The 13,975-nt window shown below is 62.4% G+C and overlaps 1 protein-coding gene across 1 annotated transcript in view; it reads right to left on the bottom strand.

Annotated features, from left to right (window-relative positions):
* LRCH4 (leucine rich repeats and calponin homology domain containing 4) overlaps nt 1-12,360 on the bottom strand; it is a 20,899-nt gene extending 8,539 nt beyond the window's left edge. The window contains exon 1 of the mRNA XM_026658371.2: nt 12,180-12,360. Within this exon, the coding sequence (XP_026514156.2) occupies nt 12,180-12,360 (181 nt within the window). The remainder of the gene's footprint in view (nt 1-12,179) is intronic.
* Between the last annotated feature and the right edge of the window lie 1,615 nt (nt 12,361-13,975).

The following is a 13,975-nucleotide window of genomic DNA, read 5'->3' as shown; positions in this document are numbered from 1 at the left end:
AGAGACAGACCCTGCCCCAGCTGAGATCAGGGCCCGTCGTGCCAGGCGCTGCCCAGACACACGGCGAGAGACAGACCCTGCCCCAGCTGGGATCAGGGCCCCATCGTGCCAGGCGCTGCCCAGACACACGGCGAGAGACAGGCCCCTGCCCGAGGTTGGGTGGGAAAACAAAGCACTCTCTTTCCGGGCTCTCCAGCTGAGTGCCTGAGAAACGCGGGGATCCCAAGGAGGAGGAAATGCAGGGACGGAACGCAGCCGGCAGCTGGAACGCCGCCCCAAGGGCCACGTGCCCTGGCTGGATCCCTGCGAGGGTGCGGCAAAGGGACCCCGTGAGGCTGCACAGATACGGAGACCAGGGGCTGAGAGAGCAAACAATTCCCCTTCATTTATGGAGAGCAGGATCCTGTGAGCTACGCCCCCCCGGGGTTCTCCTTCCATCTCCAGAGCATGGAGCCGTCTGGGGACGCCCCAGCCCGGCAGCGGGAGCACCGGCCGCGCCAGCACTCTGGCAGACTGTGTAAACACGCAGCCGTCGGGCCACAGCTGCCGCTCCCGTGCGAGGCAGGAAGCGGAGGCGGCCTGCACTTGAAACTCCTCGACAGATCTAAAGACTTGGCCGAGGAAACCGACCCCCCCGAGGGATCCTCTCTACCAAAGTACGTGATTTCGTCCCAGAATAGCTCCTGGATCTGCAGCCTCCCCGGGCACCTATCTCCAGAACTGGCGTCCAGATGGGGAGTTCTGCCAGAATGGCTAAAACACCCCCTGGCTCGGAAGGGTTCGGTTTTTACTGGTAAACCCCAATTTCACCGCCGCAGCTAAAGATCCGAGCCACGCGCCGCTGGAGGGTTTGCTGGCATCCGACGGCAGGCTAGTGCCTGCGTCTGTTTTGCCGGTCGATGCCGACGGCTCGCGTTGTAGCTTTTGGAATCGGCGTCTACTGCCGTGAAAACAGTATTATCTGACCCGAGACCCCTCACAATTTCCCGCAATTCTGGAAATTTTAAAGTTGATAAAAATGGGGGGGGGGGGGGGGAGGAATAAAAAAAAAAAGGTTTTTTTTTTGGGGGGGGGGGGGGGGGGGGAACAGGCCCCACTGAAATCCAGCCAGCCCCCTACCTGCAGGACCACCTTTCCTCTCCTGGGTGCATACCAAGCGCTCCCTCTCAGGTGCAATTAAGCCCCCTTTTGGAGTACAGATGATTGGGGACAAGGAAGGCCCCGCCCATGGGAAGTCAGAGCTAAGCTCCGTGGGCAGGGTGTCCCTGTTTGCAGACACAAGGGCTAAGCGATCAGCTGCAGACCAGGTGTGGCGGAGGAGTCATGAGAGACCAGGCTTCTTGGGCACAGAACAAGTGGGCGTGGCAGGCGTGGGGGATTTCGTCAGACGCCCCACTCCCTTGGGTATTAACAACGCCCCCCAGCTTCCCAAGTGACCCCTTTGGGGGAGGGTCTCCCAGGCCTGCTCCTGCACAGCTTGGGATGGACCGGAGCAAGCCCAGCCTCCCAGCTCGCGGCCGGCACGTTTGCTAGGCGGCCAGCGGCGGAGGAAGCGACTAGGTGAATTCAGAGAGGAGCCCGTGACCGGCGAGCCCCAGGTGCAGGGAAGGGCCCTGAGGCCGACCAGGGGATGGCGAGCGGATAGCTCCCGAGGGGACTCCGAACTGGGCAGACGGACGGAGGCCGAGAGGGCCTGGGATTGCTCACTGTGGCTAGGATGTCGCTGGCCTGGGAGGAGGCCAGGGACCGAGGGAGGCTGTGAACCAGCAGATGAGGGAGGGTGTGGACCAGCCCCCCCCCACGAAGAGCAGCAGGGGGCAAACCGCCACGGAGCTCCTCCAGCCACGGGCCATGGGTCGTACAGGCGACATTGTCCGACTGAAGACACCCGGGGGGAGGCAGCAGGGCCGGATCGGCGGAAACGTCAGCCTCCGGCTAAAAATACAAAGCAGATGTTCCCCTTCTCGGCTGACGGGGGCAGCTCCCTCCGCATTCCACTCGGGGGGAGCCGCAGGTGAGACATTCTACTGGGCCACAAATAACCCGCCGGCAAGTGCAGGCCCCTCCTGGCTGCTGGGAAGGCAGGGGCCGGATTCCCCACCCCCAGAGTCTCTCACTCAGAGGGGCCCCCCGTCTGCCGGAGCCCCACGCAAGGGGAGAACAAACAGTTAAAGCGGCTGGTTCCAGGCCAGACTGGCCAGGCGAACAGCTGAGACGGGGGGGGAGTAAGGGGGGGTGTTCTGCGTTTGAAGTGACACCTCCCCTGCGCCCCCCACCCCGCGCTTCTGACCCACCTAAAAATAGCCACAGATTGAATTCCCGCTGCTCCCGTAAGAGCCGCCTGTCACGGAGTGGGGGGGAGTCAGGGCCCGGCACCCCTCTTCCTGGGATTCACCAGGACACTCAGCCAGCCAGTAAAACGGAGGGTTTATTGGACAATACGAACACAGTCTACAGCAGGGCTTGTAGGTACAACCAGGACCCCGCAATCAAGTCCTTCTGAGGGGTTCAGGGAGCTTAGACCCCAGCTTAGGGTTCCCTGCATTGCACCACCCAGCCCAAAACAGGAAACTGAAACCAAAACCCTCCAGCAGCCTTCCCCCGCCCCTCCTTTGTTCAGTCTCCCCGGCAAAGGTGTCACCTGGTCTCTAACCCCTTCCTGGGTTCTCATGTTACATGCTCAGGTATCTTCCCTCGGCCAGTCTCCCATCCCACAATGCAGACCATCCTAGCTACACTCCCCTGCAACCTTCCCAGCCAACACTCCCCACTCAGCATTCAAAGACCACATTAAGAACAGTCCCAGTTTGTCACACCGCCGGCCCACCGGGTTTGCCCAAAGACCGGCCCGAGGACGGGCCCCTTTTTCTGGAGCCTGTGAGGCAGGTAGAAGGCAGCACGACAGAGTAGTGAGAGCAGGGGAATCTCTTTAGCTCTACTGCGGCCTCAAGCAGCGACCCCGTGCCTCGGTTTCCCCTCCTCAAGGAGTCCAAGTGACGCGACTCGAAGTGCTGAGCTGCGCCGGGGGCGGGCTCCGAGGCAGGGGGCAGACCCGGAGGATGATCCCAGTCTCATTTCCTGTTACAAGCCAGGCCCTGGCAGGGGTTCAACACGCTGTACACGTGCCCGGCCAAGCTCTCTCCGCGCGGGGGGAGGGAGCCACCCAGCCGCCCTCCCGAGTCAAGGGCCTGGCTTGGTCACGACTCTGGGTTATATTCCCCGCGCCAAGCAAGTCCCTACACCCCCGTGCCTCAGTTTCCCCTCTCTGTGCACCTCTCTCCCCGGGGTTCATAACCGCCCTCTGGGGGAGAGAGGCAGGCTCCGATTCCTCCCACGACCTGATACCCAATGCACCGGCCAGAGCTCATTTCCCAGCCCCCTCGCACGTGTCGGAGCTCTGGGAAGGGCCGGCGGCGAAGCTGGGCCCGGTGCCGGCTTGCGATACGATGGCAGCTTCCTCTCAAAGACGGCGCCGGGTCCTTGGGAAACGTGGCGAGGGCACTGGCCGAGGACTCCGGAGAGCAGGGGTCTCCCTCAGCACGACAGGCTCGGGAAGATGATCTCGGCACCCTTGGGGATCCGGGCACTGGATTCCAGGGTTCCCCACAGCCAAGAACAGACGCTCTCCTGGCCAGGGGAACTGGGGAGAATTTTCCAGCCTGGGTAAAACAGGTGGTCACGGCAGCTGGGCTAAACTCTGGGAATTCGGCATTTCTCTTGTGGCAGACAAGGCCACTCCAAACAGTCACCGAGGATTTGCTGTCGCCCGCTGCAGTAGGTGGGAGGAACGCCGGGATCTCGGAGGAGAACGTCCGGGCACCGTTGCAAATTCTTTCATTCCCAGGCCTGCCTCGCTGCCCGCAGGGCGGCTCTGAAGAGCTGGTCATTCCTCCGGGCTCTAAGCTTAGAGGAGTTGGCTTGTCTTAGGCCTACAAACAACACTGGCCTCCCTCTCCCGCCTCTTAATAGCCCGTTGTTTGGTGGAAAAGAAAGGCTGCATTGTGTGCGGCCACCTCCTTTCATGCTGGCTGGGCCTCCGGCGGCGTAACGCGCCGGGTAGCTCCATCTGCCTTTGCCCCGAGGACGACGGCCGAACTGGAGAGCCCCGAAAACAGGGAAAAGCACCGAGCGCGTTGGCCTAGAGAAGACGGGGGGATGCCAACTGGTCTGTGTGTCCAATTAAGCTGATTACAAGGAGATTTAGGGCAAAAGGTATGGCAGAACCAGGGCCCAGGGAGGCATTAGGAGGAGAAATCGGTGCCATGAGTCTGGTCTATTCTTTGCGGATTTTGGTAGGACATCAGCAGGCCTGGGGTGGCCGGTCATCGTCCGTAGCGCCCGTCCCCTGGAACAGGCGACCAAGCGCGGACAGGAGCACTGGGCCGAGGGGGGCGGCGCATGGCATTCTCAGCCGGGCCGTTGGGGAGGCCAGGCAAGGCGTGGCCAGGCTGCGCCAGCCTCGCATGGAGGCAGCTGTGGCAATTCTCGTTTCCGAGCAGCCGGCAGGATGTGGCTTTCGAGCCGGCAGCGTTCTCTGGGCGCACTGCGCTGCTGCAGGCTCCAGCACCTCCTGCCCCTGCCAGTGCCCGCTTCCTCCTTCGCGCATCAGGGGGACGGATCCAAACCCAGACGGCACACGGGGGGGGAGCCCAAATCCCCTCAATGCGCCCCCCTCAGGGAGGACCCTGCCCCGCCATAGGGGACCGTTAGATCACAGAAATGTAGGCCTGGAAGGGATCTCAAAGCCCACCCACCAGAGTCCCGGCTGGCCCACAGAGCCAGATTTACCCGGTGGGGACGCTTCTCCTGGTCACATCAGCTCAACCCCCTGCCCCAGGACAGCGTCCACACTGGGCGAGGGGAGTTACCCCGGGCTAGCGAGATTGGGTTGAAAGCAGCCAATCCTGTCCATATGGTGAGCAAGCCCCAGCTTCGAACCAGTTCGGTTCTTAGCCCCAACATGCCCTGCTGAGGGGCTGGGCCAGACCGAACCCTTGTCCTCATCTCCAGCGATCCCTGGCCCATCCTGGGGCCCACGGCGCCCGTTGGCTCCTGGCCCTCTCAGGGGTTGTCCCCTTGACGTATTTATAGGGAACTAACCCGGCCCCGCTCTGGCTCCTCCTGCGGCACCATCCGAAGGCCTCGCCCGCCCCCCAAGATAAACACAAGGTTGCATCACCCGGCCGGACCGAGGACGGCGCGCGTTGCGCACGGCTGCCGAGTTCCCCTTCCACGCCCAACGACACCACAGCCGGGCTGAGCTGCTGGGAACACACGGGCACACGTTCCAGCGGGAACATGCCGCTCCGGCAGCAGGATGTTACGGGGAGAGAATCCCGGGCACACAGGGCTCTTTGATCCAGCAGAGAAAGGCAGGCCATGGCCCAGCGGCTGGAGCTAAACCCAGACCCGTTCCAAGGGGAAACGAGGCACCGGTTTTTCCCCAGGGCGTAGGTGACTCGCCGTTGGCCCGAGCTGCCCAGGGCAGAGGGGGAGTCTCCATCTCTTGTGAGGCAGGCCGGAGCCTTTCTAGGAGATGTTCCAGGCCAGCCCAAGGTGTGGGGCTCGGTATGGGGGACCGGGGTGAACTCTCCGGCCTGGGCTAGGCAGGAGGTCGGACTCTAATGGGCCAGGGTCAGCTGCTCATCCTCTGCCCAGGGGAAACTGACGGAAGCAGCAATAGGAAATGCTTTATTAGCTCGACCCAACACTGGAGCATCAGAGCGAGGCCTGGGGACGACACGGAGCGGTTCCTGCCTGACAGAGAGCCTGGTGGATGGCCGAGCCTCCGGCGAGCCCCTCCAAAGGCCAGGAGACAAGTACCCCAGCCCATGTGCGCTCGGCCAGAGGGGTCGGGCAGCGCCTCCAGAAGTGCCGACTACGCCCCAAACCCTGCGTTGGGAGCAGACTCTCCGTCTTCCCCCGCCAGAGCTTTCTCCTCCTCTGCCAGGACTGGCCGATCAGCCGTCCACGCCACCCCTCTGGCCAACCTTGATCTTCCCGCTCCCCTCTTCCAGCTGATCCCAGCCCACAAATCATGCGATCAACAGGCCCGTCACATTGGTCACTGGCTGGGGGGTCCCGCCTCTTTCCCCACCCCCCCCCGGTTTCCAATTTAAACGTTCACAGCTGCACACCATCACGTTGGGTTCATTCGACAATCACTGAATGATGTAGCTGCTGAGATTTACAAAGTGACAACGTCAAAGCAGCAAAACAAAGTCTCAGTGGGACAGGTCAAAATACACAAAGCAAACAGCCGGAGATCCCCGCATCAGACCCCCGTCTGCTCTTCGTTGCCTAAGCCTACTTCCAAAGTCCAGAGCCCTGGATTTCAACTAGTAAGTTCTCAAGTCGCAGTTTTCTTCCTTTGCCTACCTGTACATTTCAGTTGAGGCTGGAATATATTTCTGGCCGTGTGGGCGTGTCCGGGGAAATCGACGTTGACCGATAACAATCGAAACCAGGTTATGGCCAGAAAGAACCATCGAGTGACCTCTGGTATGTTACAGGCCATTACAATACTTCCCCCCAGCTCCCCCTGTATGGAGCCCAGTCGCTTGTGCTGGGCGACCACATCTCCCAGGTTGGACACCGTCCAGGGATGGAGAATTTGCCACTTCCGTTGGGAGTTTGCTCCCTTGGTTAATTGGTTAATTTCCTCCCTGTGCAGGTACGAGCATGCAAGATGGCACCGGGAGTCTAGGCACTAACAGATCAGACTGCAGCAAGTGCCATTAACCACCCAGGGCTGGAGCAGCCTTTGAAATCCTGCCCGGCGGGTCAGAGCTGAACGCAGTCAGCCCAGCCAGCCCTCCAGTGGCAGGGGTATGGCAGGGTTCGGAGACACAGCCCGGGAACGGAGATGGGAGCGTGGCTACCCTTGTGGTTCAGGCCCTCGAAGATGGGAAATAGAGGAAGGCCGGTCTCTGCGTTCGGAGTTTGTGCAGGGCCTAGCGCCGGGGGTCCCGGGACTCGACAGGCGCTCCCGCCACACAAGTACAGATGAAGTGACTTGCCCAAGGCCACGCAGAAAATCCGTGACTCAGTTTCCCCCATCTGTAAACGGATATGTCCCCTCTCTGAGGGGGGGATGCTTTGCTGGGGGTGGGGCTCTTGGCTCCTACAGAAACAGGTGCCAGCCCCGTGGCCAGACGGAACCAGAGCCAGTCCTGAGGACTGAGCAGTAGCACAGGGGAGATGCTGTTTCGTGCCCCACGGTGAGGGCTCGGGGTCTAGCGCTCCAGTCGCAGCAGAGACAGAGGATGGAGCACGTTGGAGCCTTATCTTGCTCCTAGAGGGCGCCTCGCCCAGGCACGCTAGGAGATCACAGCCCAGTCCCTCACCCGCGCTCTGGGCACGTGATCTGGAGCCGGGTTTGCTCACAGCTCAGCTGAAGGAAAAGCCGGAGTCAGCAGACAATTGACTCACACGCTGCTGAGCAGCGGAGGGGGTCTGGGTCGCAGCCAGGACTGAGGCTGTCCTGGCAGGGCCCCCCAAAACGCAGCCGAGGGCAGGGGCTGGCAGCTTTCCAGCTGGCAACACACCCATCTGGGAGCCGGCCATGCCCTACACGGGATCCCCCTGCGATTCGGGGGACAGCAAGGGGATGTCGGGGAGAACATTGTAGCCTTAGGGAAGTCACGCCCCTTTGTGCCTCAGTGTCCCCCGATGTATGTCGCTAAGTGAGGACGTTAGCCTGAGACACCAATGTAGGAATCCCCTTGCTCCAGCAGACTCCCTGGGTGACCTTGGGCGAGTCAGGCTGCTTTTCCGTGCCTCAGTTTCCCCATCTGTGCAATGGGGATCATAGGCCCTCCCTGCCTCCCAGGAGGATCAACACATTAGAGCGTCGGTGGGGAGAGACGTAGCTAAGGCAGACACAGCCCCCGTGCCTCAGGGCTGCCACCGAGCTAACTGCGGGCTCAGGGCGAGACGGGAGGGCGGGTGACCCCCACACTGGTTACCGGGGCCACACGCGTTAACCACAGGGGTTAGCGGTCTCCACGGCAGCACCGAAACCCGGACAGTGGGCCAGATCTGCGGTCACCCGGCCAAGCTGGATCCATGGGTTTCCCCATGTGGGAGCGGGTCTGAAAGCGCTCAGGGGCTTGCGCTTCACCCCAGAGGTGGCTGCATTTCAGTGGTGGCCCGTCCGCCGCAGGAGATCGCGGACAGAAGTCAGCCGCTGGTAACCGTAGGGCGGTGCCACTTCCCGAGTCTAGGGGCACGTCTACACTACAAATTTAGCTCGACTTACAGCGGTTTTTAGTGTCCACGCTGCCCTCCTTCTGTCACGGGTGCGTGTCCTCACCAGGAGCACTAGCACAGACAGAAGAGGGGCAGTGTGGGGGGCTGAGAGCCAGGGCGGGGAGCCCTCCACCCACCCCAGGGCGACAGCCCCAGCTGTCTGGGGTTCACAGCAGGGAGCCGACCAGCCTTTAACTGACGAGGATGACAGCTAGGGATGCTGCGTGTCCCTGACCCCACTGACAGAAGCACCCCCCAACACCCAGTTCTGCCCCCCTGCGTCAAGCGCCTGCTCTAGCCACTCCAGAGCCAGCGGCGACTTCGGACAGATTGGCCTCCCCGTGCAGGCAGGGCAGCCAGCAGACCACGCTGTGTATGGGCAGCAGGCCTGAGAACTGTTCTCTTTTGCGCCCACTTACACTTTTGGCCTTCGCAACATCCCCTGGCAAGGAGTTCCGCAGGTTAGCTGTGCGCTTATCATGGACATACAGCTAAGGGTAGCACAAAATCCCTCTCCTCTTATTTGTATGGACCCTGCTGCCCATTCCTTCGGTGGGTGACCCCTGGTTTGTGTGTTGTGTGGGGCTAAATAACACTTCTCTCGTCACCTTCTCCACCCCAGTCGTGACTGTATAGACCCCCCCGCCGTTCGCAAACCAGGTTCGGCCAGGGCGCTGTCACTGCCCCACACAGGGAGCGGGATGACCGGGGCTGTTCGTCCTAGCTCCTTCCCAGATTGGACAGCGGAGGCAGAAGGAAGCAATTTACACGGTAGGGCCTAGATTACATTGCAGTCACTTGTGAACTGTGACGTGAGAGAAAGCTCACCAGGGCCTGGCCTCTCCTTTCAGGCACTACCCATTTCCCCGCCCGAGGAACGGCGACCCGACGGCATTCCTCCCACGACCTCCAGCACCCTGGCACCTGCAGTGCGGACACACCCCAAGCTAAGCCCTCAGCTGCTCTGAACAAAGGCAAAACCGGACTGAGCTCGCCGCTCCAGGCTTGGGAACGTTTCGGGGGGGGGAGTCTAAAAACAGGAATGAAAACATCCCTCAGTGAGCAGAGAAAAGAAACCTTTAAACACAGCCTGTGATGAAAATAAACCAAGGCGCCTTCGACTCATAGGCTCCTAAACCGACCTGGTTCCCCTTTACGCCGCCGGTGCTTTTCTCGGTAGGTCTGAAGCAGCGCTGGGTTTTCCAGTACAGCTCGTTAAGAGCTTGGGATAAAAAACTTGCAGCGTGAAATCCCCGGCCTTGCCTTACAGCCCGTGACAGCTGGTGGATTGGCGGCACAGAAAGCTAGGCGACTTTAGTGTTGTTTTGGCAACAGGCCTTGGGCCCGGAGAGAGGCAGAGTTACAAGAGGAACAAAACGGCAGTGCCAACCGGTTTCTGTCTGCGTGGAACACACGCCGGTTTACGAGGGGGACGCGAGCCAGCGCGCTGAACAAGGCACCATCAGAGCGGATAGGATAAAGGAGCCCAATTCTCTCAGGGCTCCCGTTCCAAGGGTGTCTTTGTGGGCAACCTAGCTCCTGTCCCATGGCGGAGCGGGACCTCTGGAGCGCGGACGTGGCCTACGCCAACCTAGTGCCCATCCCACGGCGGAGCGGGGCCTCTGGAGCGGAGACGTGGCCTACACCAACCCAGCTCCCGTCCCACGGCGGAGCAGGGCCTCTGGAGCGCGGACGTGGCCTACGCCAACCTAGTGCCCGTCCCACGGCGGAGGGGGGCCTCTAGAGCACGGACGTGGCCTACACCAACTGAGCTCCCATCCCACGGCAGAGCAGGGCCTCTGGAGCAGGGACGTGGCCTACGCCAACTGAGCTCCCGTCCCAGGGCGGAGCGGGGCCTCTGGAGGCAGACGTCGCCTACGCCAACCTAGCCTGGAGCCTGCTCCATCTTCTCCAGGTGAATTAGGAGTTTCAGCAAGTACCCCGCCCCCGGCTCCCTCAGCCCCCTATGCTTGGGGGTTTGCCATGGCATTCTCCCAAGTCCAAATATTGCTTTCACCGTCAGAAATGAGCAAGAGCCCCCGCGAGGAACAGGAAACAGCCTGGGGGAAGGGAGGCGTGCCACCCGGCAGGGAGCTGCGGGAGGCACCGAACGAAAGGGACAGAGAAAAACCCCACCCCGCCCCCCCACACGCAGTGTTGACACATGTCATCATCTGCCCACCGCAAAGCTCTTCGGAAAAGGGAAGAGAGCAACTTCTTCTCTGTTTGACAGAGAACGCAGCGCCACAGCCAGCGGAAGTGCCTGGGCTGAGATCACCCAACAGATCAAAGGCAAAGCTAGGAATGGAACCCAGGAGTCCTGGCTCCCAGCCCCCCCGCTCTAACCCACCAGCTCCCACTCCCCTCCCAGAGCCAGGGGGAGAACCCACTCCACTGGCTCCCACTCCACTGAACCAGGCCAACATTACATCAACTGACCTGTTACCTGTACCAACAGAACGTAACAAAATGGGTTGGAAATCTGCTCACTGTGACTGAAGGGGAAGTCCCCAGGACCCAGCCTTACCACTCACCCCCAGAGCTCCCCAGAACGTGGGTCCTCTGCGGGCCTGGGTGCTCCTGCCACCCCCCGAGGGACCACACCCAACAGCTACGCCCCTGCTCAGGCCCCAGCCCCGGGGATCAGGGCTCAGCAACTGCACAACCCTTAGCAAGTCAGCTCAAACAGGGCGAGATTCGTGCGAAGCAGCTGTACAGGAAGCAGCCTGGCACGAGTATCGTAAACAAAGAGGAGGGCAAATCACCGGGGTGCTGTGAAATCTGGGACCAAGGGACTCGCGTGGCGAGACTGCAAGGGGCGCTCCCCACAAACCGGTCGCCGGGTGTCATCCTCCCTGCCCTGACAAAGCACCCACGCCAAATCCGACACATCTTAAATCCAGCTCAGTTGAACCCATCCAGGCGAGTGCCCCCAGGAAGAAAAAGGGGCTGGCCTGGGAGTTCAGTTCCTGCATGATCTTGGGAAAGTCATGTCAGCCCTGCCTCGGTTTCCCCATCTGTAAAATCCCTTTGCCTTGTCTGTAGGTTGCCTCCTATTTGCACAATAGGGCCCCGATCTCGGGGTGACCGTAATACCCATCTCCAGTCCCATAAACGATCCACGAAGTCACCCGTTTCAGAGCCGTTTCCCTTCCAGGTGACTCAACGCCGCAACGTTTGCAACTTTCTTTGTTTGCAGGAGAGACGCTCGTGTAGCAGATTCCGACCCGACTCTCGCAAAGCCAGGACGAAGGGACGGCGACCGGGACAAAGAACGCCAGGCCCCTGCTGTGAAAGAGACCCGGGCACAGGCCCGTGACTGGGGCACAAAGGGCCGTGTGTCCGGACCCCCGCGGCCCATCAGAACGGCATTGTCCTGGCAGCTCTGGGCCCAGCAGGAACCGACGGGACGAGGGTGCTGTGGCGGGCGGCGCGGGGGCCCCGGCCCGGGCAGTGCACCCCACAGCAGGGAACGGGGCTGCTAGGGGCCCAGGAGCGGCTGGGGGCAGAGACGGGGGGGGGGGGGGGGGGGGGGGGGGGGGGGGGGGGGAGGGGGCGGGGCCGGGGCGCCCAGGGGCTCAGCCCAGGCACGGGGGCGTGGCCTGGCAGGGCGATATGATGACAGGTGGTAAAAGGGGCGGGGCCTGTCGCGATGGGGGCGGGGCCTGGGGGAGTCTCCACACAGAACAGGGGGCTAAGCAAGGGAGGGGAACCAGGCAAAGGAACAAGGGGCGAGGCCGGCGCGAGGGGTTCCGTTGGAGGGGGCGGGGCCGGCGCGAGGGGTTCCGTTGGAGGGGGCGGGGCCGGCGCGAGGGGTTCCGTTGGAGGGGGCGGGGGCCCGGAGCGAGGGGACCCGTTGCAGGGGGCGGGGCCGGCGCGAGGGGTTCCGTTGGAGGGGGCGGGGCCCGGCGCGAGGGGCGGGGTCTCACCGGCCTGGGTGGTGTCGCTCAGGTCCCAGCGCCGCGCCGCGCCGCCCGGGAAGAGCCGCAGCCGCCGCCCCGCCAGGCTCAGGCTGCCCGAGGCCGCCGCCTCCTCCAGGGCGCGCTCGGTGGCGGGCCCGCCGGGCGAGGGGGGCGGGGGCAGCTCCGGCTCCGCCTCGCCCGCCGCCATCCCGGGACCCGGGGGCTCCGCTCGCCGCGGCCGACGCTGCCAGACTGACCGGCTGAGGCCGCGAGGGGGAGCCTGCCCCAGCCAAGGGGGCGGGGCTGGGAGCTCCGCCCGGGCCAATCAACGGGCAGAGGCGGGGCTCGCGGGTTACCAGCCAGTGGCGCCTCGCGGACCTCTCCGCTCGGCCAATCGGGCTTTAGGAGGGAGGGGCCTAATGCTACACGGCAGCCAATCCGCTCTGAAGGGGCGTGGCCTCTGCATTGGCCTCACCCAATCACAGGGCCTTCGTGGGGCGGGGCATCTAGGACAATTCAGCCAACCACCTAGCAGGAGGAGGGCCGTATCAAGAGCTCAGCCAATCACATCGGGGAAAGGACTGGGCCTCTTGCCTCGCCTCAGCCAATGGCAGTGTATACCCCAGCAGGCGGGGCTTGAGTTCTAGTATTGACCAATCACAAGGCTCGCTTGCTCCAAACCATTCAGATCAGAAGCTGTGGGGAACGCCTCACCTGATTCAGCCAATCACACTAGGAAAGGCGGGATCTTCGTACGATTGACAGTACATCTGCCTATCAGAACACGACTCCGCAGGCACCTGAGTCACACGGCGGCAACAGTTGAATGCGTGAACTGCCTGGTGCGGGGGGCGGAGCTGTTTCAGCGGCTCAGCCAATCACATGCGGTAGAATGCGGTGCACGATATGAGTGACGACTTGACTGGCCAATCAGTGGGAGACTCCCTTCCGGGTGGCGGTAAGGGCCGTGAAGCGAGAATGACAGCCCAGCTGGCCAATCAGAGCGCGAATCACCTCAGGGGAGGCCGGAGACGCGAGTAGCGAAAGACAGACCAGCTGGCCAATCTGAGAAAGAATCACGCCGGATAGGCGGGCACTGAGAGGAGACTGACAGCCCAACTAGCCAATAGCAAGAGACGGTGATGTGAAAAAGGGACGGGTCCTAATATTAAGAGACCAAGACTACCTGAGGCCCATCCCCCTCTCGTGCGAGGCACCAGGAGGAGGAGAATGTTCCCCTCTCGTGCGAGGCACCGGGGGGAGGGGAATCGTTCCCCTCTCGTGCGAGGCACCGGGGGGAGGGGAATCGTTCCCCTCTCGTGGAAGGCACTGGAGGGAATAATTCCCCTCTCGTGCGAGGCACCGGGATGAGGATAATCGTTCCCATCTTGTGCGAGGCACCGGGTGGAGGGGAAGTGTTCCCCTCTCGTGCGAGGCACCCAGCAGAAGGGGAATCGTTCCCCTCTCGTGCAAGGCACTGGAGGGAATCATTTCCCTCTCATGCGAGACACTGGGGGGAGGGGAATCATTCCCCACTTGTGCGAGGCACTGGAGGGAATCGTTCCAAATCCCACTTCAAGCCCCAAGGCTGACCCAGAGAGGACCCCAGGGTGGCACTAGGGGGCGCTGAGCTGTGGGCAGCAGGGTGGGTTGCAGCAGGGGGCTCTCCCCCCCAGCAATCAGGGCTGGCGCCATGACCCTGTGGGGCAGTGCCCAGGCAGCAAGGCCTGGCCCAAGGTCACAGTGGGGTGGGGTGGGGTGGGGCGGTGCCCAGGCAGCGGGGCCCGGCCCGAGGTCACAGTGGGGCGCTGTGGGGCGGTGCC

Source organism: Terrapene carolina, unplaced genomic scaffold, assembly GCF_002925995.2.
Source record: "Terrapene carolina triunguis isolate 2854851 unplaced genomic scaffold, T_m_triunguis-2.0 Scaffold433, whole genome shotgun sequence".
Classification (NCBI taxonomy): Eukaryota; Metazoa; Chordata; order Testudines; family Emydidae; genus Terrapene; species Terrapene triunguis.
This window is presented reverse-complemented; position numbering and strand designations above follow the sequence as displayed.